The following is a 27,066-nucleotide window of genomic DNA, read 5'->3' on the forward strand; positions in this document are numbered from 1 at the left end:
TTCAGAAGTGAGCCATGGTGGACACACTTTTCCCTCATCCTGCCCCCATCACCATAGCCCACTGTGCACTACTCTTGCCCCAGGGATTTGGTACCTGTAAAAAAGGAAACAGCCTTTCCATTTACGAAGTTAAAGATATCCTCCAGGACAAGTAGGGGAAATGAAGCCGCAAAAAGACTTTTAACACCTTTGAGTGCTGAAAATCATACCCCTTATCTGGCTATTCCAATTGTCAACACTGACAAATTTGTCTTATCTTTAGTTGCTCAAAAATTGTCTCTAAGTGCTTCCCCAACTTTGGTCAGTGGCATACCACCTATGCTATTTCCTTACTATTTTTCTTGTAAATTGACTCACTTAAAAATGTTTAAATGAACGTATTCACTAGGAGAACTTTACATCATTTCTCTAAGTGGAAACCAGTATCACTTGATGTAAACGGAAGGTAATCCTGAAAATAAATACATAACTTCTTGATGAGTGCACTGCCCATGAACACCTGGTATACCTTCCTTCAATGTAATATGCTTCACACTTTGAGAAACCATGGTCTAGAATATTCCTAAATACTTTTTTATTATGGTAAGTGGGAAATTTGTTCTGAAGCACCCATAATAAGGGTCAAATCTTTCTCTCCCTATACCTAGTAAGAGGAACTATATTATTGGGGTAGTGGTAATCTTTCTAAATAACACCAAGGATATGAAAGCATTCTGAGTATGAAATATTCATGAATATAAATTAGGGCTATACCCCCTCTAAACTTATAACAAAGTTCCAATATATAATTTTGTTTTAAAGACCTTATAATGCAGAAAACTCACAAAATGATATATTTTAACTTATTAAAAAGCCATGAAATATTGTTTCCCAAAGCATAATTGCTTTTAAAATTAATTTTCAAGCCAATTCCATTTACAACAGTTTCAAATTAAAAAACTTACTGCCACTATATTTTGTTCCATTATCTGAACATCCAAAATCTGTAGGTCTAAACATTAAAGATGCATCTTTAAGCAGAAGCAAAACCTATGCTTTTAGGTTGACTCCCTTAGGTTCTGTGTATGTGTGAATAGTACATTATAATCCCCCCCCCCCCATTTCTCAATAAAAGCAGTTAAAAGTTAACAACTGATGTTTTTATAGTACCTTGACAGAATGGTTATGGAAATCTGTAACAATAATTTCATTATTGCTATTTACAGCTGCAAAATGGGGACCTGCAATAAAGATGGAAAAAAACGTGAGGACCATAACAACAAAAATAATTACAACAATATAGCAGTTACTGTTTAAAAAAAAGAAAAAGAAAAAAGCAACACCACCACTTAGTTATTTAAGAAAGAAGGCTGACGAATCATAGACTCAGTCCTTGAAAAATCATCCAACTGATTTTTGGCTCCAGATAGCACAGATCCTATGCTATTCTACTCTTGTGACTCTCTACTTTGACTTCCTCCAGAATTTCTAGCAGCCCTAAGGGAGAGGGATAAGCGATAAGCATCAGAATTCATTCTCCACCACCATCTGAAAGTCACACCTGCTGGCTTCCCCGAGTCTGTCTTAGTCATTGCAGGGTCCTCGGCTCCCACTGAGGAAAGACAGTAAAGATGGTAACTCTGAGCATTGGGGAAAAGACTCCCATATATTAAAAAAAAAAAAAAAAGAGCAAAAATCCCATGCCTTATAATTTTGGGTGGCATTCAGAACTTAGCAGGACTGGAGACAAAGCATAAAGGGAGATTATGCAAAATAATGTTAAATGCAAAAAGCATCCTTTTAAAAGGAAAACTTAATAAATTGTTTTCAGCTTCTCCTTGCAGAAGTGATAACCTAAGAAAGCTTGTGATTGCAAAGTGGTACTTTAAGAAAGAGAGGCAAAAGAGACTGCCCTCCCCGTACTCATCAGTATTCTCAGTTCTTGCTCTTTTATAATCTCTTGGAAAGATGAAAAAAATTCTCATGCAGAGGCTCTTCAGATAAAACTACAGACATGGGAAACAGGAGTTACTTCATTGATCCTCAAATATTTTTATTTAAAAAATAGTATTTTACTTTTAAAACCATCTTTTATTTAAATTAATATTCTAGGATTAGACTTCTGAATTGTAAACTGCCACCAATAAAAAGCACGCCTCAATTGCAGTTCAACTTACTGCCAGTGGAGGAATTGAGAAGCATCTAACCATGCGTGTGCTTAAATTTTATCCCTAGCATCTTTGCCAAAGACAGCAAACACACCGGGGTTGTGGTGTCATCAACATGCTCCAATATCATGCAAATGTGAGCAGAAGAGGCATAAAAAAGGGGCATTACATATTACCATCGAGTGTACCTGCAAACTGCCTGTCCCCATTTCCTCGGCTACCAAACCTGGTGACTATTTTCCCATTTGGCTGGAAAATAAACACACAGCACGCCTTGTTGTCCACCACAATAATGTGCCCGTTGCGGTCCACGGAAACTCCTTTGGGCCCCATCAATTTTCCTGATCCAATTTTTGTCTGTTAGAAACAAGTATAGAAATCAAGCACAGACATCAAAGTTTAAAACACTACAGAACATGAAGATAGACATCTGTTTTAATAAACATTGACTTGTTAATGTTCAAACAGGAGTGCCCAGCTACGCACAGATCTCAACGACTTCTCTTTTGGAAAACTGTCTTTCTCACATCCATTATCTACTACTGCTATTGAAATAAGATTCTTAAGTGTTTTAGGGATTGCCACCAAAAATCTTCTAAAATCCCCTTAACCGGGGTCATAGTTTCCTTCTGAAGAAGCAGTAGGGTGAAATGAAAGACCATTGGAACAGGAGCCAGAAGACCTGTCCTGCTTCTGTTGCTTGCTGTGGACACACCTGGTATAACACAAAAGGATTTAGTTTCCTTGAACTTCAGATTATATATGTATCTCTATATATCTATATATATATAAATATGTTAAACAGGCAAGGATGACTTTACTGAAGGGCTGCCATAGCAAGGAAGAATATAGAACACAACTTCACTGAAACAGAGGACAAGCTTTTTTTATTTTTTTAATTGACGACCAAGCTTATCCATGAATAACTGACATAGGAATTCTTACACTAAGACATAGTCTACAAGTGCATTGAAAGAATGCCTTGTCCAAGAGCTTGTTTTAGAAATGGAAGCTATCATTATAATTTACATATTAATAGATCAAATTAGAAATCTTTGATTATCTCCATAAGTGCTGAAAAGGTACTGGATAAAATTCAGTATTGAGTCTTGACACACCTGGTACAGCATAAACGGATTTGGTTTCCTTGAATTATAGATCATATACTTCTTAAAAGCTGAAAAGTGGTTTCAGTACTTTTTAGTGGTATTTTTGGAACATGTACTAAGCAAAATAATGCAGGTAAAGCATTTAGTTAAGAGTATGGCAAATATTAAGCAGGTTACTAAAGGGAAGCTATCATTGTCTTCAGCCCCCCAACTTGACTAGAATTAAACTCCATGCAGGCAGGGGTTGTATGTTTTATCTGCCACTATGTCCTTGGGCACTTCTTGGTACACAGTGGGTACTCAACAACTATTTGTTGAATATACTAATGAAAAAAAAATTAGATTTATAATAAGGGTAATTATGATGATTAAGTGGCCCCAGTTTTCACAGCATTTTTAAATGGAAGAAAAGCATTTGATTTCTATAAACCATAAATCAGATGCTGTTTAAATTTTATTCATTTTTCTAAGAAGCCTATATAGTGTGTGCACAAAAGGCATTTTGCATGAGATGCACATCTTATACCGTTATCTTGTAATCTTCTAGCTCTATTTTCCAGAGTACTTACAAGCAAGTGTTCACTCCTTCCCCCATGTACTCAACTACAGACCTTGACTGAGCGCCCACATGGACTGATACTGTGTTCGAGATACTTGGTAATCAAAGACAAATAAGTTACAGCTCCTGCACTCACAAATGTTTCAGTCTCACTGCAGAGACAAACGTGCCTACTTTTAAAAATGCCTTGTGTTTCTGATTGTACTCTTTGGATGGATTTATGCTTTTTTAATATTTATCAATAAAATTGGAAAAAAAAAAAAGCCTGGTATTGAGTTTTCAATTTGGTAGATTTGGGAGAATTCAGACAGGCCACCTCAGAAGGCACGTGAACAAGGACTTGAGCCAGGGAGCACACAGGCAAGGGAACAGCCGGTAAGCGTGCCCAAGTGAGGAGGAGCAGAAGGACTGCGGTTCCTCCCAGGCTGAAAACTCAGAGGGAAGTTGATCTACCGTGTGTTCTTTTGAAAGAGCTCTCAGATATTTTATTGCAGAAAGCAAGGCCCAGTCTGAGCCTGCTTAAATGTGCTCTACATGCATACAGATTTCGGTTATATTGCATACATACATCTGGAAGGAAAAATAAACCAAATTGTGTTTACACCTAGAAAGTGGGAATGGTGGGCTTTACCCTTCAGTAGTTTCATTTTAAAAATCTATTTGCATGTATTACTTTTTAAATTAAAAAATAAAATCCAGAAAAGTACACTGTCATAAATTCTGTGTTAGTCTTATTTTCTCCCTGTATACCAGTGCTGCCTAATAGAAATATAATGGGAGACCCACATATGTAATTTTTAGTTTTCTAGTAGCCACATTAAAAAAAGTAAAAAGAAACAGGGGAAATTATATGAATTATACATTTCATTTAACCCTAATAGATGCAAAATGGTATCATTTCAACATGTAATCAATATAAAATTATTAATTATTATTTGGACCAAGTCTTTGAAATCCAGTGTATATGTTATACTTATAACACATCTCGATTCAAACCAGCCCCATTTCAAGCACTCAATACCCACATGTGGCCAGTGGCTACTGTATTGGACAGTGTAACTGTTTATTTCTGGGATCTCATCTGTGCTTACAGCATCAAATATCACCCTTACATGCAAGATTCCCACCCCCAAATCTCTAGGCATGGCCTGTTTTATAAATTGTTACCTTAGACTCAACCAATGTCAAAACAAATGCAATTTCTTCATTTCCATCATTTAAAAAATAAAGATAAAAGAAAAAAAAAAAAATAAAGAAAACCCAAACTAGCACCTCCTGATTTCCTCATTTCTTATATGATACCACAGTTCTTTCCAGTCACCCTGGATCAGAATTTCAGAACAATATTCATCCTTTCCTTCACCAGTTTAGACCTCAGGTTTCTCATCTGTAAAATGGCAGCTAGAGTGTTTACTTCTCAGGTTATTCAGACTTCCTGAAAGAAGAAAGGAAAACGCGCCCCCACCCATCCAGCTGATACATCTGAACTACAAGATTATTTTCTTTCCCAACAGAGACATGGAGATACACTGAAAAGAGTTTAAGGAGAGTGGGATGGGGAACATATCTATAGTGGAGGTTCAGACTTTAGATGATACTTACATGTAAATTTACGAATGACCAAGATTTAGATTTGACTCTTTACAGCAAAGGGACACAATTACTTAGGGAGGAAACAAAGGTATTCTTGGCAAGGAAATCTGTTGTGTAAATTTGATTCTGATTCTGCAATCTAGCCCAAAGATCAAAGTGACAATAACATAATGGCTTGTAAAGAAATAGCCAACTTTCATTCATGTCGGAATGGAGGGTGTGTCAACCGAGATCAAAAGGGAAAAATGACACTCTGGTTATGAAAGTAAGAATATTATTACTGCTGAACATTATGAACACTACTTATTACTTAGAATGACTCAGCCATACAATAACAAATAGATAATTATCTAGAATTAAAACAGAAAATAAAGGATTAACCTCTTACATTTCATTACTTAGTGAGAAGCGGTACAGGTCTAAAAGAAAAAATGTAAATGTGAATGAAAACCTCTTTCTCTTCCACTTCCCTGTTTAGTTGCACTGGATTCTGTCAAGTTAAACAAGTACTACTGCATTTGGCTTGACTGTGTTATCAGAGATGGTGTTTAGGTTCTTGGTTTCATGGTGAGAAAGAATGTAGGGACGAGTCACAAGTTAATTAGGCCAGCAGAGAATTTATTGGGGACTAAAGCAAGAGAACAGAAATACACCTTCAGGGGTGAAGGCGGGCAGTTTCAAGGGAGAAAATGTGAAGTACTGCCCTGTTTTATGGGGGGTACAGGACTCCAGGGTCTGTGCTGATTGTACAAAGTAGGGAAGCTCTATTGGGTGATTCGATTCTCTTAATGGGTTAGGAGTTATTGTCCGGTGGTGACTGGCTCATGGTATTGCTCCCATGATGGCCTTATGAAAATAGGTGGGTAGTGTGAGAATATCCTGTTTTTATCCTTTTCTTCTGCTGGGTGGATACTGCAAGCTACATTCCTATGACTTGTTTGTGCAGTCAGGGAGCACAGGATGCTAGGACTGCTTCTGCAGCTGATGGGTGAAAGGTATAAGTTACATTCCCACAACTTATTTGTGCATGTTAGCAGACACCAGCTCCTTGCTTATGTGAGTCCAGCAGGATGCTGCTACTGGGTGTTGTTTGTGTGGAAATTTATTAGGTCTTCTGCCTCTCCTCCTTAGGTCCCTATTCTATCCTGCCTCAAATGTGTGCTCCACATTAAAGAGAATAGTAAGCAAAAATATTTTAGACCCTGGTTTTGGAATGGTCAAATGAAAGTATTTAACTCGATAAATAGGTCCTTAAATTGGAGAGGGAAGAGATGAGATATTTTAGAATATAGTGGTTTTGGGCCTATGTATTTGGTTCTATCACAAAAAAGTTGGTTCCCAGATGGGCTGGAGGATAAATATCAGAAGGCAAGATGGAAAGAAAGAATCAGGGGAGGCAAAGAGCAATTAAATTAGGACTAAGAAGCTGGTGAGAAAAAGGAGGTAACACCTTATATCCTAGAACTTTGCCATAAGGAAGAGGAGGAGCAAGGAGGCAGATGAGAAGGGAGAGAAGGAGGAGAAGGAATAGGGAGAAGGAAGAAAAGGAAAGAGAAGGCGGAGGAGAAGGAGGAGATCTCATGGTCTACATTACAGACAAACAAATGTATGCTGTGCCTTTCCTGATGGGCACCTCGGAGAGGAAACTGAAGTGGGGGGCAAGATTCAGATTACATTCTCATCTTCTCATTGTTCTCATTTCCTTATCAGAATGACAACCCCATAGCTTTGGAGGAGAGAGGAGAGAGGATGTGAACACTGGACACATGTGTAAAAATACAATAGAATTTGAATTTCAGGAGTTCATGGCTTATGGAACTAGAACATTAGATTCTTTTAAAGAGGTTAAGCTGATTTCAGTAAGATGGGGAAATATTCTTGACAGGAGACTTATAATCACAGTCAAAAAGGGTTTAAGCTGAATTTTGATGAGAAAGACAAAAAAATGCCCAAAGTTGTAATCTTATTACAGAGTACCAGTGTGACTTAGAAAGAAGAAACACAGAGGAAAACAAGTGTTCAGTAAAGAAGAGGATTTATATTTTGTTATTTGTGGCTCATTCATCATTTGGTCATTCCTTCATTCAACAAACGTTAATTCAGTACCAGTTATGGATAAGAGTCTATTCTAGGGAAGTGGAAGTGGCTCAACTGATAGAGCGTCCGCCGACCATATAGGAGGTCCAGGGTTCAAACCCAGGGCCTCCTGACCCGTGTGGTGAGCTGGCCCACATGCAGAGCTGCCGCGTGCAAGGAGTACCGTGCCCCGCAGGGGTGTCTCCTGCATAGGGGAGCCCCACACGCAAGAGGTGCACCTCGTAAGGAGAGCCGTCATATGCAAAAAAAAAGTGCAGCCTGCTCAGGAGTGGCACTGCACACTCGGAGAGCTGACACAGCAAGATGATGCAACAAAAAGAGACACAGATTCCCAGTGCCGCTGACAAGAATACAAGCGGACACAGAAGAACACACAGTGAATGGACAGAAAGCAGGCAACTGGGGGAGGTGGAAAGAGAGAAAAAAAAATAAATCTTAAAAAAAAATGTCTATTCTAGGTTCTAGGGATATGGAGACATAGTTCTCTAGATTCAACTTGCCACACTACTGGACTTCAGAATTAAACATAGTTAAGAGTTGACCACATGGGAAGCGGACTTGGCCCAGTGGTTAGGGCATCCGTCTACCACATGGGAGGTCTGTGGTTCAAACCCTGGGCCTCCTTGACCCATATGGAGCTGGCCCATGCACAGTGCTGATGCGCGCAAGGAGTTCCGTGCCACGCAGGGGTGTCCCCACGTAGGGGAGCCCCATGCGCAAGGAGTGCGCCCCGTAAGGAGAGCCGCCCAGCTCAAAAGAAAGTGCAGCCTGCCCAGGAATGGTACGGCACACACGGAGAGCTGACACAGCAAGATGACACAACAAAAAGAGACACACATTCCTATGCCGCTGACGACAACAGAAGCCGACAAAAGACGAACATGCAGCAAAAATGGACACAGAGAACAGACAACTGGAGGGTTGGGGGGGGGAAGGGGAGAGAAATAAATAAGCAAATTAATTAATTAAATAAATATTTTTTTTAAAAAAAGAGTTGACCACAACTCCCCCATTTGTTCTCCACAAAGTAGTCAGTCATTTCAAAAATATTAATTCTGGGGAAGTGGCTATGGCTCAATTGACTGGGCTCCCTTTACCATATGGGAGGCCCTGGGTTCACGTCCCAGGGCCTTCTTGTGAAGACAGGCTGGCCTGCACCCGTGAGCTGATGGCCATGACCACGGAGAGCTGTTGCAGCAAGATGACGCAACAAAGGGAGAAAGCAGACACAGAAGAACGCACAGTGAATGGACAAAGAGAGCAGACAGCAAGCAAGATATGGGGGAGGGGGGATAAATAAAAAAAAAAAAAACTTAAAAAAAATGTAATTCTGATCTTCACACTCCTCCTGCTGAAAACCCTTTGATTTTCCATTTTACCATAAATTACAGCTGAACTCCTGGCCAAGGCTTGGACTGGTGGGCAGGGTAGGGACCTGCACGGTCCCACTGTCCTCCCTCTCCAGCCCAATCTCCCACCAGTCCAAACTCCCCAGGCTTCCATCCTACCTCCCAGCCTCTGCATTGCTGTTCCTGGGTATATGTCCCTCCCCCAGCCCCACCAGTCTCCTCAAATGGCCATATTTTCCTTTTGTGCGTCTTGATTCTAATGTCATCTCCTCAGAGAGGCCTCTGTTAACCACCCCTTCTAAAGAAGTCTCCTCCATTCCGCTGTTCTCTATCAAAGCTCCTTGTCGCAGCCCCTCTAGAAACTCTTTTAAAAAAATAAAGGTTTCCTCATAGGGCTGGGATGTCTTCTTTAAATTGTTTTTAAAAGCATAAATTTTATATTTGCATATAAAATATTCCTCTGATTTTAAAAATCAAGGTAGAAAGAAAGACAAAATAAAGCTATGTGGAAATCTCAGTCCAAGTCTGGGCTGAGTGCCTGGGGCTGTTTTGGAAACATAGTTAGCAGCTCCCCCTGACCCCACCATTCTTCTGGAATATTCCAACTATTGATTCTCATGAAGAAAAATAAAGCTATTAGGAAGGAAATGGGAATTCTGAAAGAGAGAAATGGAATTAAAGGCCTCTACTTCAAAAACTTTTCTGGAGGTTTTTATAGAAGAATGTGAATCGATTGACTACCTAAAGCTTGTATGTGCTGACTCGGTTATCTGAAGTATGAGGCAGTTTCCAGCCACCACTTTTTTCTGCCACACAGTTTCATAGATTACTTCCTATTTGGATATTCCAATGAAAAAACAGGTCTAGCTTGGATAACCTATTAATACAAAGAATTCACATTTGTGTTAAAGGTATGGCTTCCTGAACACCTGTTCATTTCCAATGCAGTAGAGGACAAGTGTCCCTTTGGCACAGTTGTAGGCATCACACTTGGAGGAAACCCCCTTACAGCACCAAAGTGCTTCCACTGTTATCTTTTAACCTTTGGGTTTGTTCAATATCTACTGTAAAAAAACAGGGTATTGTTGACATTATCTTCTATCCATTCCCCCTAGCCTCTAGGGGACTTGCTTGTTCTTTAGTGCTTATTTCAATTATTACTTAATAATTGTATTCCAGAGTTGGAATAGTATTCCAACTCTGAGAATATAGTTCTTCCCAGAAGAGAATCTATCAGATGTGGAATATTGAACCACTGGATGAAAAGTGTTTAATTCAAAAACATTTTATATCTGAAACCCCTCTTTCAGATATAAAACACTTGTCCCAACACATGACACCTATTTTAATATGAGTGCCTGAATTTAAAAAAAAACAACAACTATAGGCCATGGTTTTGCTAAAGTGTGAAAAAACAAATGGGTTGTCTCCAAACTAAATGAATCTTTTCAGGATGTCACTGAATAGTTTTCATTCTATTCATGTTAAAGTTATCATATTTGGGCATGTCTTACCACAAACACAATTAAGAAAACACAAAAGAAGAGAAGGAAGTAAAAAATACAGAAAGGCGAGAGCCCCTACATACATGGCCATCACACGCGGCCATCAAATTTCTAGTGGAACAGAAAATTCAAAGGCAACTGATAAATTGCATATATTATAGAATTTAAAATAACAGTTTTGATTCCCCGACATTAAAAAGATGTTGCCCCGTACAAAATAAAAAGAAGCTCCAATCTAAAGGTTATTAACAATTATGTAAGTAACTGATTTTTCAAAAAAATGATGTGGTGACTATAGTAATCCAGTGGCTTTAAAAAGGAAAATATAGGGAAACGGACTTTGGCCCAGTGGTTAGGGCGTCCGTCTACCATATGGGAGGTCCGCGGTTCAAACCCTGGGCCTCCTTGACCCGTGTGGAGCTGGCCATGCGCAGTACTGATGCGCGCAAGGAGTGCTGCGCCACGCAAGGGTGTCCCCCGCGTGGGGGAGCCCCACGCGCAAGGAGTGCCCCCGTGAGGAAAGCCGCCCAGCGTGAAAAGAAAGTGCAGCCTGCCCAGGAATGGCGCCGCCCACACTTCCCGTGCCGCTGAGGACAACAGAAGCGGACAAAGAAACAAGACGCAGCAAATAGACACCAAGAACAGACAACCAAAGGAGGGGGGGGGGGAATTAAATAAATAAATAAATCTTAAAAAAAAAAAAAAATAAAATAAAAAGGAAAATATAAGCTTTCTAACATGAAACTACTGAGTGAATTTTGTGACCTGGAGATTACAGAATGGACGATGAAAAGCATCATCTGTGAACATTCAGACAAAGAAGTGATGATCACCAGGGGCTTGCATGAGTCAGGAAGTGCAAATCACAGCCAACCAGACAAGTATTTTTTTGACATGGTTACTGGAGGCATGGAAAAGAGCATTTTTTTGGATGCCTATTTCATACGAAGTGCATATAAAATCCAGAAATAAAACCTTATTTGATCCTTATCCAAATCCTATAAGACAGATTGTTTTTAACCCAAATTATAAATATGTGGCTCAAGGAAGTTACATAACATGTCGATTAATAAGCTGCAGAGCTGGGATTCCAGCCTTGATCAGTCTGAGTTCACATTGCCAGCTGAAGCAGAGGCCTCTATCAGGCTGCATAGCAGGCATGAGATGGCAAAGAGTAGGTGGCCTTCAAAAAGACCTTTGAGAAGGGATCTCATATCTTCCTGTGAACAAATGTAGAAAATGGGCTGGATGATATCCTTTGATGCTACCTTAGAAGAGAGATGGTTATAATCACCAGAGGGCTCTATACTCTTCAGTGATTTGCTGGAGAAATAGAAGCCACTTTTACATTTGCACAATGATGCCACCAGGAGTGATCGTGTCAAACATGTCAAATGATGGAATCTTTCCAAGTGTAGCTCAACCAGCATTTTCTCCACAAAGCCTGCCTGCTTTCTTTTCCCTTCAACTCTTACATTACATACTTTAACACTACATTTTTAGATTGTGTCAATTTACGACTGATTATAGGAGATATGAATTATTTTCTGTCATTTCTCGTTCATTAGTCATTTCTCCTAAATTGGCTCATAAATTTTTAAAAGGTTGAGACCATATTGAACAATGCTTTTTTCCCCCACATCATCTATCACAGGCCTGAGGAAGTAGAAGGCACTTCATAAATGACAACCTATAGATTAATTTGAGATATATAAACTGCCTTTTTCATAAGCCTTTTCTAAAAGTCATTGTGTTTCACTGAATTGTAACAGGAACAATTTCTCTCTAAATCTCATGGCTTAAAAAAAAAAAGCAATTGAACAACCCAATTACTCTATAAAATGAAGCCAAATTTGGAATATACATGAGTATATTTATGACAATATCACTTCATAAAACAAATATAACAAAGTCAAGATGCCTTTGTGATGAAGAATTGTTGAATATTTTATTGGCTCTCAAAAATGAAAAAGGCAAATTCCTCTTGCGTTCCCAATTCCTTCTATCTACTGCTTAGTGGCAAACTGGTAGTTCATCTTACCTTAAACTTCCCATCTGAAGAGAAAATGCTAACCCATTTATTATCGTAATCTGCAATGATTATGTCCCCACTGGGATGCACAGCTACTCCTGTGGGCCGCTGCAGCTGCCCGGGAGAACGGCCTCGGATGCCAAAGCGACTTTTGAACTGGCCGTCGTTGGAAAATATCTGTGAAGCAAATTCCATTCATTATACGTGAACGAGCACAGAAACTGCTGAGAAAGAAACAGGCAAGAACATTTGTCCTGTGTACTACAGGTCAGAACATGCACTCTACTTGAAAAAAAAAAAATCCTGGCTACACATCCAAGCTTCTCTTTCTTTTCTTGTGCCATGTGCCTTAGGTCTTAAGAAAGAAAGTATACGAGCACATCGATTTTATCAATAAAAGTGGTTCAAGTGTACAGCATACACTTAGGGGCCATACCTGCACACATTGGTTGTTACTGTCTGCAATTAATATCTTTCCACTTGTAGATGCGGCTACCCCCTGAAGATTTGTAAACTCTCCTTTATTTCTTCCTTTGGTACCTAGAAATAAATGATAAGAACACAAATTTAAGCACTAGAGAATTTGATTTCTCAGTCTCAGCAAGTGGATTATTCAGGCTTCCATAGGTTCCCTGAGAGCAATATGATTTTAAAGCATACTTAAAAAATAAAAGGGAGCCATGCGACCCAAACTGTATGAAACTAAACTTCTTTCCCAGATCAAGCAAGTCTTTGAAATATTACTTTTATAGGCAAATGCCAATTTTTACTCATTATTTTATAGCTACATATGAACAAAATTGAAATATATTTAGAATCCACAAAGACATATGATAAAAACTAATATTCCAGTTCAAGATCTGTAATGTGAGAGGAACCTTATTTTGGAGTTTTGGCAAAATCCCACCCTTGCACTCAGCAGTTCTTTTTTTTTTAAAGATTTATTTATTTATTTCTCTCCTCTCCCTGCCCCCACCCCAGTTGTCTGTTTTCTGTGTCTATTTTGCTGCGTCTTCTTTGTCCGCTTCTGTTGTTGTAAGCGGCACAGGAATATGTTTATTTTTGTTGTGTCATCCTCTTGTGTCAGCTCTCCGTGTGTGTGGCACCATTCTTGAGCAGGCTGCACTTTCTTTCGCGCTGGGTGGCTCTCCTTACGGGGTGCACTCCTTGTGCGTTGGGGCTCCCCTACGCGGGGGACACCCCTGCATGGCAGGGCACTCCTTGCGCGCATCAGCACTGCGCATGGGCCAGCTGCACATGGGTCAGGGAGGCCGGGGTTTGAACCGCGGACCTCTCATGTGATAGACGGACGCCCTAACCACTGGGCCAAGTCCGCCGCCACTGAGCAGTTCTTGGAAGAAAACTGGAAGCTTGACTTTGAGTGCATTTAACAAACCATAAGGCTGCACATGCTATAAAAAGAGCAGGTAAAAAGAGCAGGCTGATTTTCATACACTGGACTTCTTTATGTATTATTTCCAGACTTAGTATCTCATAGTTTTGAATTTTCTTCCTGAAAATATAAAAGTTACCCTGATGGGGGCTCTCTAGATTAAGTAAGTAAGAAAGGCTAAAGGAAATAAATTAATCCAAGGAAGTAGTCTCACTCTTACTAGAATTTTTTACAGGGAGAGATGAGGCTGGGGAAAAAGGCCATCTGCAGGTTAACAGGCACCTGTTTTGGTTTCCAAAGAAGTGTTTACGACTTACTACAATAGGACTATGTAAATACTGATGGATGGAAATAGAATGAAATGATCCTGAAGGAAGTTTACGTTTTCACAGTTAGAGAAAACCATGCTCGGTTTTACAGTTTCATTGATATTCAAAATAACACTTGGATAGTTCACTTTTAGACATGAATGTGGTACCTTAGGAAACAGCAGACAAGAACACACTGATGGCGATAAATCTCAAACACATACTTAAACACCACTTGGCAGCAGTTCAACTCTTTGGAAACAGATTTTTGAGTTTAGGTAGTAAAATAGATGATGGAATTAAAATCATCAACAGAACTGCCGAGCAGAACCCTTTTCTCTCACCTGGTTCTCACCAGCCCCACATGGTGGCTGTCTAACTGACATCCTGGACCCTATCAACTCGACTCACTACCTGGACGGTAGTGCCCCAAAAGCTAGGTCCACTCAGAACCTGTGAATGTAACCTTATTTGGAAAACGGGTCTCTGCAGATATAATTAAGGATCTTGAGATGGGATCCTGCTGGGCCTTAAATCCAGTGACAGGTGAGCTCACTAGAGAAAGGCAGCGGGAGATCCATGATAGACACAAAGAAGGCCACGTCAAGACAGAGGCCGACATCAGAGTGATGCTGCCACAGCCACAGGCCAAGGGACACCTGAAGCCACCCGGAGCTGGAAGAGGCAAGGAAGGAAACTCCCCGAGCACCTTCAGAGGGAGCACGGCCCTCTGAAGATGACTTTGGACTTCTGTACTCCAGAACTGTGAGAGAAGAAATTCTTTTTGTTTTAGGCCACGACATTTGTGGATTTTTAAAAATGGCAGCCTTAGGAAACTAATACACTCCATCTCTAACTCATCTACTTGAACGGGAAGGAAAATTTGAGGACCAGATCCTCATTGTGGAAAGAACTATTCTATTAGGTCAAATACATGAAAGAGGGCCTTTTTTGCTTGATTCACATCAAGTCCTTAGTATACAAATGCATATAATATCAGTGGACACTTTTTAAAAACGGTGTGCTAATATTGCTGGTAGGGGCAGGGGTGGGGTACATAGCACTTAGCACTTGAAGGAGGCCTGTGTGAAGGCTGCCAATATGGTATCACTTTTTTTTTTTAGATTTATTTTTATTTATTTCTCTCCCCATCCCCCCCTCCTCCCCCGCCGTTGTCTGTTCTCTGTGTCCATTTGCTGTGTGTTCTTCTCTTTGTCCGCTTCTGTTGTTGTCAGCGGCATGGGAATCTGTGTTTCTTTTTGTTGCATCATCTTGTTGTGTCAGCTCTCCGTGTGTGCAGCGCCATTCCTGGGCAGGCTGCACTTTCTTTCGCGCTGGGCAGCTCTCTTTACGGGGCGCACTCCTTGCGCGTGGGGCTCCCCTACGCGGGGGACACCCCTGCGTGGCAGGGCACTCCTTGCGCGCACCAGCACTGCGCATGGGCCAACTCCACATGGGTCAAGGAGGCCCGGGGTTTGAACCATGGATCTTCCATGTGGTAGACGGACGCCCTATCCACTGGGCCAAGTCCGCTTTCCGGTATCACATTTTAGGTTATTCCCCCTGATGTCTGCATAAGAGATGAATAACAGGTGGAGTGAAACTGAAGGACCAGGAAAAAAAAAAGATTCTTCTAAAATGCTCAGTCTTTTTAAAAGGTTGCAGGAGCAGGTCCAGGGTCTCCTAAGAATAAAACTTTTGTAACAAAAATACCTTATGGTGCAGTGTAAACTATAGACCTTGGTTAGTAGCAATGCTTCAACATTTGTTGATCAACTAATGTAAGATGCTATCAATAGGGGAAGATGTGAGAGGGGGTGGGGGTGGATTATATGGTAATATCCTATATTTTCGATGTAACTTTTCTGTAATCTAAAACTTCGTTTAAAAGAAAGTTTAAAAGAAAAACAAGTTCTGGTAAAAGCCATGGAAGTTCGCAAGGTGAGGAAGGGAGAACAGAGTAAAAAACATACTAAGAAAGCCAGAGCCACTCACTGAGAAAAAACAGGCTGCTCCAGATCCTTGCTTATGGAAAACTGAAAGTGCACCAGAAGGCACACAGGTTGGGAAAGAAATACTGAAAACAAGGAGCGAGGGGAGAGAGAAGCACCTGAACACAGGAGAGGAGCATTGGCATGCCGTCCTTCTGGCCCAGGTGGGGACAAAAACTCTCTGCTGCCCTTCTATGCTGACCTTTCTCTTTTTAAAAAAAAAAATTTTATTGAAATATATCACTCCTACATAAACATACATAAACAAGAAGTGTATATAATAGTTGTGAACTTACAAAACATACCTAACATCATACAGGACTCTCATACCTCACCTTACCATCAATACCTTGCACTGCTGTGAAACTATTTTAACTAATGATTAAAGAGCATCCTCAAAATATTACTACCAACCCAAGTACCTTACATTTGGTGTATCTTCCCCCTAACTCACCCTATTATTATTATTTTTTACATCATTTATATATTAAGTTAAAGACAAAACTAACTCTACTCAGAGAAGGCTCTGCTGGTAGTAACAGTGGATGTTTCAAAGGGGGAAAATGGGGAAAAGTGTTTTAGTAGAAGTTAAATGGGTGCTTTGGTCCAAAAGATTTCTCTTTTTTCTGAAAATACAGAGGTGATAACTAGAGGATAGAAATATGGAAACAAAAACCTTTAATACTGCAAATATTAATATTTTGATGACCTCAAGGTCCTTTTTTTTTTTAAAAGATTTATTTTTTATTTATTTCTCTCCCCTTTCCCCCACTACCCCAGTTGTCTGCTCTCTGTGTCCATTTGCTGTGTGTTCTTCTGTGACCGCTTCTATCCTTATCAGTGGCACCAGGAATCTGTGTTTCTTTTCATTGTGTCATATTGTTGTGTCAGTGCCAGCTCTCTGTGTGGGCGGTGCCATTCCTGGGCAGGCTGAACTTTCTTTCCCACTGGGCGGCTCTCCTTACGGGGGGCACTCCTTGAGCGTGGGGCTCCCCTACACGGGGGACACCCTTGCGTGGCAGGGCACTCCTTGTGCGCATCAGCACTGCGCATGGGCCAGCTCCACACGGGTCAAGGAGGCCCGGGGTTTGAACCGCGGACCTCCTGTGTGGTAGGCGGATACCCTATCCATTGGGCCAAGTCTGCTTCCCTCGAGGTCCTTTCTTTGCAAAAGTAAGACACATTTTTGAGTGTCAGTAGAAATGGGTATAAATTTTAAAACTTGAGAAGATATTTAGTCAGATTCTATATCAATACCATTCAGAAAAAGTAGAAGGAAGACGCCTATACTACCCTGAACTAAATGTGAGATGCTCTGTACCTGCCAATATTTGGTCATGAGACCAATGTGCAATTAAGTATTGCTGGAAAGAGGTTCTGCAGCCTCTGTTGAATTTGAGAGTACTGTGCTGGCTCAGCTCTTAGCCTGGGTCTCAAGTTAACGACAGCCTGCTTCTCTAGCCCCACGTAGAAATGAAACCACAGGGAGGGAGGAACATCCGTCAGTCTAAGGCTGTTTATAGGTCTGTAAAAGAGCTAGATGGATAGGCGTTGCCATTTTAATTTCATATTTATTTAGAGAAGTCTTTTTCTTTTAAGCCATTTGGTTCAGTTTCTGGGGCTGCCATTACTGGTACAATCCCCTGATTCTCATGGGCATTATTTGGCTGGTCGGTGATTACTGATCATATTTTTACTTTTTAAAACTACATTTTAATGCAGAGCAGGATCACAGTGTTACTCCTGAAGACGAAGGGACACCACCAGCATATTCTTGAGGGACAAATAATCTGATGCTGACTATTTTTACTAGTGATTGAAGTAGAAAATTCTTGGTGGTAAAAAATGACCCAGAATAACAGTATATTGTCATTATGTTAAAATGCCTTTAGTTCACGTGTTTATAAAGCGGCCTGGGACCAAAATAATATAAATTAAAACATCAAAGGGTAGCAAAAATTGGGGTTCCTGCTTTGCCCTTCAAGATTTTTAGTAAATTCGACTTGGTCTGTAGAAGGGCACTTTCTCTCTCTCAAGAAGTCTAAATGTATAATGAAAACTTGTTCTTTCATGATGAATAGAAATGTAATATGAAACATATATAGTACTTATAAAATATTTTCCTGTTTATTTTTATTTAAAAGGTTTCATGTGAGGGTTGAATTTTGGCTAGCAGAATGAGTAACACAGGTTTTAAAAGCAATCATATAATTATATACAATTTGGCAACATTTCTCTAAGATCATTAAACTTGTTTTTCCCAGATGTTAAACTAGCTTTGGAAGCACAAAATGAAGTTTTAAGCCAGTAGCTTCTCAATCCATGTTCCCACTAATCACTTCCATCCATGCCTCCAGGAAGATTATAGAAGGTAAGCCCCTAGCAGGATACAAGGAATCAATAAATACAGATCTCCTACCACCCCACCCTGACTTAATATGAAAATTAATGCTAAATAAACCTAGATACTTTGAATTGGATAATGCAATAAGCTGAAACTCGGCCTAATGAAAGGTCTAACACATGATCTTCAATCAAGTGGGTGCTTCATAAATGTTCACTGACTGAATGAGCACATGAGTGAGTTATTAATGACTAGTTACAACCCACATTACAGCATGGGAAAAGGGCATGCTTATCATTTATAGCCTTTCATATACAATCTCTCATGTACTCCCCATAACCGCCCCCCCCATTAGCAGAGCAAATATCATTTCCATTTTATAGATGAGAAAACTGAAGCTAGATAGATCAAAGGTATTAAGAGACAATAGTGAAGAATGAAACCTGGTTCTCCTGACAGTATACATGTTTTTTCTAATACACACAGTGCTTCATTCTAACTGGGACTTTTGACATACCAGGTTTCTGAAGTGAGGGTACCCTTTGGGTTTACATGTATATATTTTCTCCTTAAAGCCCTTTAGAAAACTCCATCCTTTACCACATGGCATGTTAACTACTTACCTGCCTGTATCCCTCACCAGGCTGTAAATTCCCTGAGGGCAGGGACAGCATCTGCCCTGTTCACTATCACAGCCCATAACACAGCAAGAACCTGGCGTTCAGTAAATATCAGTTGCATCTTCCACTTGAAATGCAAGAAGCGTTCCAAGGATGGGAGTCTTGAGGGGTGGTGGCAGGTTTCCCATAACGACCTCAGATGTCAGATTAGCATGATCTCCTTCCTCAGATATTTTAGGGAGGGAAGGTGGTGGTCTCCTATGTGGGGCAGGGTTGAGGGGCATAAAACAATGTTTCTTCCTGTGAGATCTCCGCACTCAGGCCAGGTGATTTTACAGTGCGTTTACATCACAAGCAAGCGCGTTGTTCTAGAATACAACTGAAAGTATCATTCAGCACTTCTCACAGACTCATTAAAGTACGGTGTAGGAATTACATAATTTGAAACAATTCAGCTCTAATTCTTTCTCTCCCTCCCACGTTTTCTGGTCTCCCCTTTGTTGAGTGGCTTTCTTTAGTATCTAACAAAACCAGCTCACGGCTTCTAGTCAGCAAATCAGTGCAGGGAAAATCCCAGTGTTTCAAGGAATTGTTAACAGATGCTCTAAGCTACTCTGCTAAACTCATTCAGGGCTATTTTCCAATATGATATTAGAGTAGCACAGTAACTCATTCGCTGTGGGCATATAATTAAGTTTTCAGGCGTGGGAGGTAGCAAATATCTCTACTTGGAAAACCACAGTAGTCAAAAGACACTTAGAGATGAAGAGGAATCCTGAGCAATGGATAAAGCACGGGCCTCAGAGGCACAGGAGCTTAGGTTCCTACCCCAGCTCTTGCTTCTCTTAGTGCCCATTTCTTCACCTGCAGTAACAGTTCTGTGTTGTGCTAGAACGTCGGCTTGAGAGGGAGAGAGAGGATCCCTGATTTGTGGCAGTTGCCAATTTCCATTGCGTAAACGCTCCTATCTGGGCCAACTTGAAGACGCTGAACATAAAGTTGGGAAGAGATGTGCTCAGTCAGCTCTTGTGAGCCCAAATGACCCACTTATTATACTGGAGAGGCATGTTACACTGTAGGGCTATTGGGAACTGAAGGAACATTATACCTCCTCAGGATTTTAAGTACTGCGACATGTGGAAACAGTGCACAATACCTGGCTCAGAAATGCCTGTTACTTCCTCCAGCTTCCCTCTTCCATTCCCCACTAATTCCTCTTTGAACCATAACCTTGGACACTTCATTCAAGCCCATTATTCAAAGTAACTTCTCTATGCTTTTCACTTGCAAATTGGTGCTCTGCCTTCTTTGCTTAGCCACGTCCATGCTCCAAACTGCCTACTGTGCACTTCCAGCCGGATGATCAAAACTGACACATGCCTGCTCTTCCTCTTACTTTCCTTATCTTGGTTGATAATGAAAAGATGATGATAACGGCAATAGTCAATATTTATTGAGTGCTCACTGTGTGCCTGCACTGACCTAAGCCTTTACAAGTATTAATTTATTTAATCCTCACTACAAATATATGAATATGTATTAATATTATCCTCATTTTACAGATAAAAACTGAGGCATAGAGATGTTAAACAACTTTCCCAAAGTCACACAGCTAATGAGTAGCAGGCGGGGATTCAAATTAAGGTTTTTGAGCTCTTTATCTACTTTGTTCTTAACTATTTCTATTAACTAGTACTTCTACTCTCCAAATACAAATATGTTAACTAGTATTACCTATTTTGCCGCTCTAAAATTTAATGAACACTATTCAGTGTCAGGCACTATTCTAAGCCATTTCATGTATTAATTCCCTAAGTCCATACAGCAGCCCTATAAACTAGGTTCTTTTATTTCCATTTTATAGATAAAGAAACTGAGGCACTGAGGGGTTAAATAACTTGCCCAACTAGATGATACAGGTAGTAAATGGTAGTGTTGGGGCTAGAAGCCAGGGCAGTCTAGCTTGAGAGTCCACGGCCTTCACCATACACTGTATTGCCTCACATGCCTCCAGCATACTAAGTCAAAGAAATGGGAGTTCCAACTGCCCTCTACCCCAAAGCATCTCATAAATCTGCTCTCCACTTTCCTCTCTACTCCATCACATCATTCTTAATTTTGGCACTCGTCATAGTGATGTGGGCTATGGGTGGGAGGCTCTTGTCTCTTCAGAGAAAACCTAAGCTGTCTGACTTATGGGTGTGGGATGGTGAGAGGCTGCAGTCCTGCCCTTGGTAACCATGGCAATGACTCCAGTCCCACAAAACAGTTTAACAATGCAAGGTCTATAAACTTTAAGTATTCAGGGGAAATGCAAACCAAATATGCTAAAAGCTTATCTAGCATGTATGAAGTCCATGATAAAAGCTTACCTAAGATGTATAAGATATATATGCTAATTCAAGCCTATTGAGAACTGAAACAAAGGGACCATTTAACCTTTCCTCTCTGTATAAAAGAAACTCGAAAGTCTTGTTCTGGGTTTGGGATTGAAAGAGAAAGCTCCCGAGTCCGGCCGGCCGAAAATAAACCATTTTTCCTTCTCAAAATCATTCCTGAATCCTGGCCTTTCTATACGCAAATAATTGAACCTCTCTCGAATTCTACAACAATAGCTCTTGTGGATTATTGCAGTAGCTTTTTAAGAGCCTCCCTACACCCTGGGAGAGGTTTCCGATAGACTTCCCCATAATGCCCCCAAGCTCCCTGGAAAGTGAATTATAAGTCACTACACCACATCAGTGCCTGCCCATCACCACTGCTGGGATTCTCAAATCTCAATGTGCACAAGTCTCACCAGGATCTTCCAGAATGCAAATTCCTGGCCCCTCCCCAGACATCCTGATTCTGTAAATGTAGTTTGGAATCCAGGAATTTTTATTTTTACCGGGCACCCCAAGGAATTCTGATACAAGTGGGGTATGGATCACACTTTGATAAACATAGGCTTACAGAACAAAGTCCCAGCTCCCTGCCAAGTACACATAACCTCGTTTCTGCTTATTTCTCACTTTATTTCATGCTCTAGGATAATGGAATCATTTGCAGTTTCCTGAGCAACCCAGTTTCTCACCTTCTGGCTTTGCACCTGCTCTCCCTTCACCTGAAAGACCCTAACCAACTCTTTGTCCTGCGAAGGACAGCTTAGGCTTTGCTATCATCTACTCTAGGAAACTTCCTGGACTGGCTTGCAACTTCTACCTCCTCCATCTTCCCTCTCTTCCCCCACCCCCACACAGATATCTGTGCCTTGAGTCACACTGAAGGCACATTTGTTTCCATGTCTGCCCTCTTCTACACCACAGTCTCCTCTAGGGAAGAGACAGAATCTCATTCCTTTCTTCACACTAGGCCTAGCAAAGTCCTGGCACTTAGTAGGTACTCAAACATCAGAGTCTCATCTAACTAAGGGGCTGTATAATTGGTGAGGAAGGTGAAAAGCTAAGTCAAAAGTACCCTTGAAATTTCTATGTCACCCAGAAAGCATAGCATGTACATTTCCATGACTATGCAAAATTAACACACACATTTAGGGTTGTTCTATGAGTCCCACTATATGTTGTAAGAAAACGACGTATATTTAAGCATAAAACTCAGTGCAGCAAGAAGCTGACTGTGTGAGAGCTGCAGGAGTAGAGGCCAGCTGAGGGACAGCAGAATCATGGCTGCCACCCTATGTGTATAGTTGAACTTGAATCAGTTCTAGATTACATGTGGCAGGCTTCAACATGTGCACAAAGGCATTGTTCCAATCATGAATGTTCTATTGGCATGCACCTAATAGCCTGACTACACAAAGAGGCTTAAAGCTTTAAGACAAAGGCATAACTCTAAAAGCAAGTTGAGCTCTTCTAATTACTAATATCAACTCTACCTGTTTGTAGCCAATTTTACAGACGTTAAGAATGAATTCTTAGAAGGCCATAATAATAATAATAATAATAACAACAATAACAACAACAACCAGAGTGAGTTCTTTGGAAACTAAAAGGAAAAAGAAATCATTCACATCCTTTGGGAGAAGCAAATCAAGAAATGCTTAAAAGAGAAAGTGGTACTTGAGGGAAGGAAAAAACTGGGGGGAAGAATTTAGGAACAAAGGGGCCCAGGGTGCTCCAACACTGATTTGCCCCACTCCTCTCCAGCCAGGGCCCTCATCACTGCTCATCCTGCATCTTCTCTTGGGATGTGCCCGCCAATGTCAATCACGTTCACGCCTCTTCACCTTTCCTCACACCAGTCCCTCTGCCTGGGATGCCATCTGCATCCGTCAAGTTGGGTAAGTCCTCCTCATCGTTCACATCCTGGTTTAAGTTCCTCATCATTTCTGTAGTTCTCTGACTGTCTGTTTTGGAGGACACACACTGAGATTTTTTGGGGGAAGGGAGGTATTGACAAGGGCAATTAAAAGAAAGGACAGTCACATGGTACAGGGGGAGGTTTAGGGGAGTTCAAGGCAGACAAGGGAGTCACCCCAACTACGTAAATTCTGTGAGGGAAGAGGTCTCATTTCTTTCATCTCTATATTCCCACTGCTTAGCATGGTGCCTGGGGGCTAGGTGCCCTATATAATGTCTTCTGGCTAGACTGTAGATTAGAACAAAAGAACGGGCAGGGACATGTGTCTTTCTTTCTGCACCTGCACACTTGAGGTGTACAACCTCTTTATGTCATTAATAAACATACTTTATTTCATTAATAAACGCTATCTATCAGGCACTGTTCTAAAGTCTTTACTAATACTTAAACACTTGAACAACTTTCTCCCAGTGCACATACAGGCATTACCCCTCCTTTCACCTCCGCAGCAACCTTACGAGTTTGTTAATGTTTCATTCCTTTTATTTTACAGAGGAGGAAATTACAGGTTCAGGAAGGGGAAGCCAGTTGCACAGGAGAATTAGGATTCAGACCCAGATCGACCTGCTTGCAGATCTGAGCTTTGCTCCGCTCTGTACACTGCCTGGGGACAGAGGTTGGGGTCACTTGGCTGGGGCTTTGAATGCAAGACTGGGTGTGTTCTTAGAGCAGAAGACTACTGGAAAGCAGCAAGTTAAATTTTTTGAGAAGAAAAGGTAACGGAGAGAAGTGAAACAATCTTAATAATACATGCAAAACCAAAACCAGTAGGTCTCATTGTTTAACTCCTGCTACCTGACAGGCGGTAAGTTTGATACTCAGAACAGTTCTCAGAAGCAGACACTTTTCTATTTTCACTATACAGGCATGGAAACTCAAGGCCAGGGAGGCTACGAGACCTCCCCAAGGCTCAAGCAAGTGGTGGAAACAGAGAAGCTGACCTGAGAGGCTCCCATCCTGTGCCAGCCCCAGCTCCTCCGCTCGGCTTTGGGGGGTGTATCCACAACCTCTGCACCCACACAGTCACGACAGCCCGGAGTGCACAACTTACTTATCATATCATGGTCTTTACCAAGATTCAGCCTAAAGGAGTAGCACAGAGCAGAGCAGCTTTGCCTACGAATGTTCCAAGGAGCCTGACTTTCACAAGATGTTCCACGGAAAAAGAGTGGTATGGTCAGGAGAGTTTGAAAGAGCTGCCTGTTATCTCCCTCTGCCTTGGAGACTCACAGCACATCTCAGCAGTTTCTAGAGGGCCTGAGGAGTTCTGCAGCACAGAAATCTATTTCCTTCACTTAACCTTAGGTTCCCCCAATCTATTTGAACTGCAGAACCAGTTTTCTACAAGCCAGTTAATACACGGCGCAGCACCCTTTTGGAGGTACTGCAATCAGCGCACACCTACTAAGGGAGAACAGGCTAGAGCTCCTTTGGGAAGCAATAATAACCAAAAATGCAGCCTTTACTTTTCTTAAGAATTACCAAGTCTTTTGTTGCTAACATTCAGGGCCCTTTATTTTGAGAAAAGAAAGAGTTTAAAGAGGCATAGGCAAGGAATAAGACATGGGAATGGCTGAAGAAGTCCGCCCACTGTACCACAAGGCAGAGGCAGTAAGTGAGCGGGTGCTCTGCCCATAGCACTGCCCGGGCTGGCAGACTTCAGAGGAACACAAGACGTTATCCGATCCCTGATCTCTCTGCCTTTCATTTAGGCTGGAGTACCCTGAAAACACTCCCATGGGAGAAAACTAGATTGCCAGCGTTTCCTTTAAAATCTCCAAGTTATAGGTGCTGTGATTTTTCCGTTTCTCTTTTTGCCTGTTTTCTGTTTTGAATTTTCTGCAATGAATATGCAAGCACTTGAAAGTTAAAAAAATAAAAATAAAAAGCAGAAAAGAAGCAAAAGACAATCTCCGGAGAAGGAGATGCACAAGCTCCCCTGATAAAACCTGTCAGTGTCTCCCACCACCCTCAGGTGGACATTCTGACCCCCGTCGTTGCAAACCCCCTCTCCCAGTTACCCCTGAGCCAAAGCCATGCTCAGTCATCGGGCCCAGGGATGCTCCTTACCCACTCGGAAGATCAGATCGTCTTCAATGGGGTTCTCTTTTCGTTTCCCGGTGCTGTACATGCTCGCCGGCCTTTTCACAGCCTTTTGCTTTACGTGGCCGCTCCCTGGGGACTTGACGCGCCTCTTGACTCCCTCCGTGGTGGGCGACACGTCAGCGGACCGGATCACCTTGAGTTTGAACGGGCTGCCTCGGATGTGCTGGTCGTAGAGCCTCAGAGAGAGGGTAAAGTCCCCTTCCTTCTGGACAGTGTACAGAAACTCATACGTGCCGTTTTTGTTGTCCAGGATCTCGCCGTCGGCCACGCTGCCGTCGGGGGTGCTCAGTTCGGCGGTGATGTAGGCGTTGCCCGTCTTGCACAGCTCGCCGTCTTTGTCCTTGGTGGTTATGGTAACGGACATGGGCTGCCCGATGATGGTCTGCCTCAGCCCCTCGCCCGTGGCCACCGTCTCAGAGGCAACGGCGTTGGTGGTTAGGATGGTCCCGAGGTTGTGGATGGACTTCTTCAGCCCCTCGGTTTCCACTATGAAATCCAGCTGGTCATTTTCCCGGGGGTGCAGTGGGAAATCTTGGTCGGCAAGCTCGTTCAGCTTCTCGCTCATCTGCTTCTTCACGAGCAGCACCTCGGTTTCGGTGCCGTGGTTGAGGGCCTGCGCCGTGAAGTTGCTGCAGCTCTTAATACTCTCCTGCCCTTGGAGCAGAGTATCCAGCTGCGACTGGAGGACCTGCCGGAAAAACCGGATGCCTGGTGAGTGAGGCAGGCTGGCCAAGCTCTGTCTGGCACCAGACCAACCTATTAGGCACTTGGGTGGCCCAGGTGCTGGGCAGGGCCTTCTGGGGGCAAGAAGGGGGTTCTGGACCTCCCGTCTGGGGTGCTCTAAGCAAGCGGTGTTTACTGTAACCCAGTGAACTCAGTTCTGATGCAAAATACTAAATTGCCTTCACAGCGTCTTCTCTTTCCCTTCTGTCTCTCCCACACACTTATTTCTTGAGTCAGGTGGTTTTGATGGGGCTGGCAGAAAGTTCACTGCCGATATGCTAAACAAATTGAGAAGCCTGGCATCTGAAATAGTCACCATTCAGTATCTTTCCCTTATGTCCAAATCTCCTCCCTCATCCCCTAAAGGAACGCAAACCAGCGAGTAAAAACTCTCCACACCTCAATTTCAGAATCTTCTATCCCTGGTTTTATGATCAGACATGCATACTTCAAGAAAGCCTTCAGTCAGGGTTCACTCTGAAGTTGACTAACAGGTTGGTGTGGCTGAGAGAGCAATTAAGAAACTACTAGACATTATAATTAAGGAAGGAAAACAATCCAGTTTAACCCTAAATCCTGAGAGCATTACTCTACCATCAACCTCATCTTTCATCAAATTAGATAATCGCTCATTAGAAATTTGGTTCTAAGGTCACAGAACCATAGGGCCTTGCTGAGGACGGGGAGGAAAAAATAGCTAGATACCTCACTCAATTACCACTTCCTGTACACTTGTGCCATTTAAAGGACCTACTGGAGTCCCCTTTGCTGCTACTAGAACCCAGGAGCTAGGGCTGTGGAGTCTGCCAACGTAACTCATCTCTTAGAAGA

General features: G+C 41.8%; 1 protein-coding gene across 8 annotated transcripts in view; it reads right to left on the reverse strand.

Annotated features, from left to right (window-relative positions):
- Window positions 1-27,066, reverse strand: part of TRIM2 (tripartite motif containing 2) — an 82,871-nt gene that overhangs the window by 16,524 nt on the left and 39,281 nt on the right. For 4 of the 8 annotated variants that reach the window (XM_004471442.4, XM_071214423.1, XM_071214417.1 and 1 more), the window contains 5 exons: window positions 25,477-26,200; window positions 12,828-12,931; window positions 12,401-12,568; window positions 2,336-2,504; window positions 1,150-1,220 (listed from right to left, as the gene is read on the reverse strand). In XM_004471442.4, the coding sequence (XP_004471499.1) occupies window positions 1,150-1,220; window positions 2,336-2,504; window positions 12,401-12,568; window positions 12,828-12,931; window positions 25,477-26,200 (1,236 nt within the window). Of the gene's footprint in view, window positions 1-1,149; window positions 1,221-1,540; window positions 1,592-2,323; window positions 2,505-12,400; window positions 12,569-12,827; window positions 12,932-25,476; window positions 26,201-27,066 lie in introns of all 8 variants that reach the window. The other 4 variants (XM_023592580.3, XM_023592584.2, XM_004471441.4 and 1 more) reach the window with 2 other exon arrangements.

The sequence above is a fragment of the Dasypus novemcinctus genome, chromosome 1 (genome assembly GCF_030445035.2).
Source record: "Dasypus novemcinctus isolate mDasNov1 chromosome 1, mDasNov1.1.hap2, whole genome shotgun sequence".
Taxonomy (NCBI): domain Eukaryota; kingdom Metazoa; phylum Chordata; class Mammalia; order Cingulata; family Dasypodidae; genus Dasypus; species Dasypus novemcinctus.